This window comes from Salvelinus sp. IW2-2015, unplaced genomic scaffold, assembly GCF_002910315.2.
Source record: "Salvelinus sp. IW2-2015 unplaced genomic scaffold, ASM291031v2 Un_scaffold4342, whole genome shotgun sequence".
NCBI classification, from domain to species: domain Eukaryota; kingdom Metazoa; phylum Chordata; class Actinopteri; order Salmoniformes; family Salmonidae; genus Salvelinus; species Salvelinus sp. IW2-2015.
The window spans coordinates 15,860-20,599 of NW_019945613.1; the positions used below are offsets into that span (position 1 = coordinate 15,860).

Genomic DNA, 4,740 nt, shown 5'->3' on the forward strand with positions numbered 1-4,740 from the left:
GAACAGACATTGTAATAGGACTTTTTTTTAAAGCTATTTCTGTTAATAAAGGCGATGGATATTTTGTTAGGTTTCATTGTAAATGGATAGAAAGAAAGAGACTTTCATTGCTAATTGCAGTGATCAGAGTAGTACGTACTCAACACAGCTGTGAGGTTTATCAACACAAACACCAAGACAACACCTGTGGGGTTTATCAACACAAACAACAAGACAACACCTGTGGGGTTTATCAACACAAACAACAAGACAACATCTGTGAGGTTCATCAACACAAACACCAAGACAACACCTGTGAGGTTCATCATCACAAACACCAAGACAACATCTGTGAGGTTTATCATCACAAACACCAAGACAACACCTGTGAGGTTCATCATCACAAACACCAAGACAACACCTGTGAGGTTCATCAATACAAACACCAAGACATCATCTGTGAGGTTCATCATCACAAACATCAAGACAACACCTGTGAGGTTTATCAACACAAACACCAAGACAACACCATTTATCCTTTGTTACCAGGAAATGCTGTTCTACAACTCTGCTTTAATGTGCTCCTCCTCCTCCTCCATCTCCACTTCCTCCTCTTCCATCTCCTCCACCTCCACTTCCTCCTCTTCCACCTTCTCCATCTCCACCTCCTCCTCTTCCACCTCCTCCATCTCCACCTCCTCCTCTTCCACCTCCTCTTAGGCTTGCAAGTGAACATGATGAGATGTTAGTTAAGGGATGTAGTCTGGCTTCCTACTGGGAGAGAGAGTCTGTGGTCTGTGGCCTAGCCATCACCAGCTGGGAAGCAGTGATCAGGCACAGAGGAGACCTGGCTAGAGCTGCTAATGCAGTGGACCATCATGTGTGCATCCCAAATGGTAGCCTGTTCCCTGTAGTGCACTACTATAGAACAAGTTCCATAGGGTTCTGGTCAAAAGTAGTGTACTACTATAGAACAAGTTCCATAGGGCTCTGGTTAAAAGTAGTGCACTACTATAGACCAAGTTCCATAGGGCTCTGGTCAAAAGTATTGCACTACTATAGAACAAGTTCCATAGGGTTCTGGTCAAAAGTAGTGAACTACTATAGAACAAGTCCCATAGGGTTCTGGTCAAAAGTAGTGCACTACTATAGAACAAGTCCCATAGGATTCTGGTCAAAAGTAGTGCACTACTATAGAACAAGTCCCATAGGATTCTGGTCAAAAGTAGTGCACTAAGGAGTCCAAGTACCAGACCGCGTCGGCCCCCTTCTCCCCCCCAGACAGACCGCCAGTCAGCCGCCCTCCCCCTTCAGACAGACCGCGTCGGCCCTCCCCCCTCAGACAGACAGCGTCGGCCCCCTCCCCCCTTCAGACAGACAGCGTCGGCCCCCCTCCCCCCTCATACAGACAGGTCGGCCCCCCCCCTCCTCAGACCAGGACCTGCGTCTGGCCCTCTCCCCCCCAGACAGGACAGCGTCTGGCGCCCCTCCTCCCCTCGAGGCAGACCACTCGTCGGCCCCCTTCCCCCTCAGACAGACAGCGTCGGCTCCCCTCCCCCCTCAGAACCAGACGCGCGGTTCGGCCCCCTCCCGCCCTCAGACAGACCGCGTCCCGGCCCCCTCCCCCCCCAGACAGAACCCGCGTCGGGCCCCCTCCCCCTCCAGACAGACCGCGTCGACCCCCTCCCCCTCAGACAGACCGCGTCGACCCCTCCCCCTTCAGTACAGACCAGCGTCGGCCCTCCCCCTCAGACAGGACCGGGTCGCCCCCTCCCCCCCAGACAGATCCGCGTCGGCCCCCTCCCCCCTCAGACAGGACGCGTCGGCCTCCCCTCCCCCCCCAGATCTAGACCGCGTCGGCCCCCTCCCCCCCACGACAGGACCGCGTCGGGCCCCCTCCCCCCCAGACAGACGCGCGTCGGGCCCCCTCCCCCCCTTTGACCCCGGTGCCCCCCCCCCCCCAGAGCGAACAGACCGCGTCGGGCCCCCTTCCCCCCCAACCCAGACCGCGTCAAGCCGCCTCCCCCCTCAGACAGACCGCGTCGGCCCCTCCCCCTCAGACAGACAGGGCGTCCCCGCCCCCTCCCCCTCAGACAACAGCGTCGGGCCCCCTCCCCCTCAAACAGAACAGCGTCGGCCCCCTCCCCCCCAGGGACAGACAGCAGTCGGCCCCCCCTCCCCCTCAGACAGACAAGCGTCGGCCCCCTCCCCCCCCAGACAGACAGCGTTCGCCCTCCCCCCCTCAGGACATGACAGCGTGGCCCCCTCCCCCCTCAGACAGACAGCGTCGGCCCCCTCCCCCCTCAGACAGGACCGCTTCGGCCCCCTCCCCCCCCAGACCCAGACAGCGGTCGGCCCCCTCCCCCCTCAGACAGACCGCGTCGGCCCCCTCCCCCTCAGACAGACAGCGTCGGCCCTCCCCCCTCAGACAGACCGCGTCGGCCCCCTCCCCCTCAGACAGAACAGCGGCGCGGCCCCTCCCCCTCAAGACAGGACCGCCGGTCGACCCCCTCCCCCCCAGACAGACCGCATCGGCCCCCTCCCCTCTCAGACAGACTTAAACAGCCTAGACTTTAGAAACCTTACAAAGCCAAAAGCCGCTTGTCCCTGGTCTGGTTCATTCTGAATGGTTCTTAACCACCTCGTCCCTCCCCCCCAGACAGACTGCGTCGGGCCCTCCCCCTCACACGACTAAACAGTCTTAGGACTTAGAAACCTACAAGCACAAGGGCCCTGTCCCTGGTTTCTGGTTCATTCTGAATTGGTCTTAACCACCTCGGTCCTCCCCCCCCAGACAGACTGCGTCGGCCCTCCCCCTCAACCACAGGACTAACAGTCTAGACTTAGAAACCTACAAGGCAAAGCCCTGTCCCTGGTCTTGGTTCATTTCTGAATGCGTCTTAAACCACCTCGGTCCTCCCCCTCAGACAAGACCTACAACAAAGCCCTGTCCCTGGCTCTGGTTTACCATTCTGAATGTCTCAACCCACCTCGGTCCTCCCCCTCAGACAGACCTACAAGCAAAGCCTGTCCCTGGTCTTGCGTTCATTCTGAATGAGTCTTAACCACCTCGGTCCTCCCCTCAGGACAGACCTACAAGCCCAAGCCCCTGTCCCTGGGTCTGGTTTCATTCTGAATTGGTTCTCAACCACCTCGGTCCTCCCCCTTCAGACAGACCTACAAGCCCAAAGCCCCTGTCCTCTGGTCTGCGTTCATTTCTGAATGGTCTCAACCACCTCGGGCCTCCCCCTTCAGGCAGACCTACAAGCAAAGCCCTGTCCCTGGTCTGGTTGGGCACTTCTGAATGGTCTTAAACCACCGTCGGTTCCTTTCCCCTCAGACAGACCTAACAAGCCCAAAGCCCTGTCCCTGGTCCTGGTTCGATTCTTGAATGGTTCTTAACCACCTCGGTTTCCTCCCCCTCAGACGACCTTACAAAGCAAAAGCCCTGTCCCTGCGTTTCTTTCATTCTTGAATGCGTCTTTAAACCACCTCGGTCCTCCCCCTCAGACAGACCTACAAGCAAAGCCCTGTCCACTGTCTGGTTCGATTCTGAATGGTCTTAACCACTCGGTCTCCCCCCTCCCAGACAGACCCTAACAAAGCCCAAAGCCCTGTCCCTGGTCTGGTTCATTCTGAATGGTCTTAACCAACCTCCGGTCCTCCCCCTCGACAGACCTACAAAGCAAGCCCGGTCCCTGGTCTGGTTCATTCTGAATGGTCTTAACCACCGTCGTCCTCCCCCTCAACAGAACCTACAAGCAAAGCCCTGTCCCTGTGTCTGGTTCATTCTGACATGGGGTCTCAACCACCTCGGTCCTCCCCTCAGACAGACCTTTACAAGCAAAAGCCTGTCCCTGGTCTGCGTTCATTTCTGGAAATGGTTCTTAACCAAACCTCCGGTGCCTTCCCCTCAGAAGGGACCTACAAGCAAAGCCCTGTTGCCCTTTGGTCTGCGTTCATTCTGAATTGGTCTCAAACCACCTCGGTCCTCCCCCTCAGACAGACCTACAAGCCAAAGCCCTGTCCCTTTTGGTCTGGTTCATTCTGAATCGTCTCAACCACCTCGGTCCTTCCCCCTCAGACAACCTACAAGCAAAGCCCTGTCCCTGGTCTGGTTCATTTCTGGGAATGTCTAACGCACCTCGGTCCCTGCCCCCTCAAGCAGACCCTCACAAGCAAACGCCCTGTCCCTGGTCTGGTTCATGTCTGAATGGTCTCAACCACCCGTCTCTCCCCCTCAGGACAGAACGACAAGCAAAGCCCTGTCCCTGGTCTGGTTCATTTGAATGGTCTCAACCACCTCGGTCCTCCCCGCTCAGACAGACCTACAAGCAAAGCCCTGTCCCTGGTCGGGTTCATTCTGCATGGTCTCAACCACCTCGGTCCTCCCCCTCAGACAGACCTACCAAGCCAAAGCCCTGTCCCTGGGTTGCGTTTCATTCTGAATGTCTCACCACCATCGGTCCTCGCCCCTCAGACAGACCTACAAGCAAAGCCCTGTGCCCTTGGTCTGGTTCATTCTGAATGGTCTCACCACCTCGGTCCTTTCAGACTGTTTTCCTCCACAATAAAACATAAAAATATCTGTCTATTTCTGGGTCTGTTATTAAATATCTTTTAGAAGGAAATAGATCCTTAAGTGGACAATAAATTCCTCTCCATTTTGCAAAGAGTCTGTGTCCCAAATGGCACCCTGATTCCCTGCATAGGGGCCTACCTTTAACTAGAGGCCCAAAGGGGCCCTGGTCTATAGTTAGT

General features: G+C 56.4%; 1 protein-coding gene across 1 annotated transcript; it reads left to right on the forward strand.

Moving 5' to 3' along the window:
* The first annotated feature begins 721 nt into the window (after positions 1 to 721).
* LOC139026299 (uncharacterized) lies at positions 722 to 2,605 on the forward strand. The gene is made up of 2 exons (XM_070441593.1): positions 722 to 813; positions 1,261 to 2,605. The coding sequence occupies exons 1-2, from the start codon at positions 722 to 724 to the stop codon at positions 2,603 to 2,605; spliced, it is 1,437 nt and encodes a 478-aa protein (XP_070297694.1).
* The last annotated feature ends 2,135 nt before the right edge of the window (positions 2,606 to 4,740 follow it).

What these genes read in the sequence shown, in the direction of transcription:
- LOC139026299 (XM_070441593.1), top strand. Translation starts at nt 722, where the DNA reads ATGTTAGTTAAGGGATGTAGTCTGGCTTCCTACTGGGAGAGAGAGTCT. An exon ending in AGCTGGGAAGCAGTGATCAG is followed by an intron (nt 814 to 1,260) that starts GCACAGAGGAGA and finishes TCTCCCCCCCAG; the next exon opens with ACAGACCGCCAGTCAGCCGC.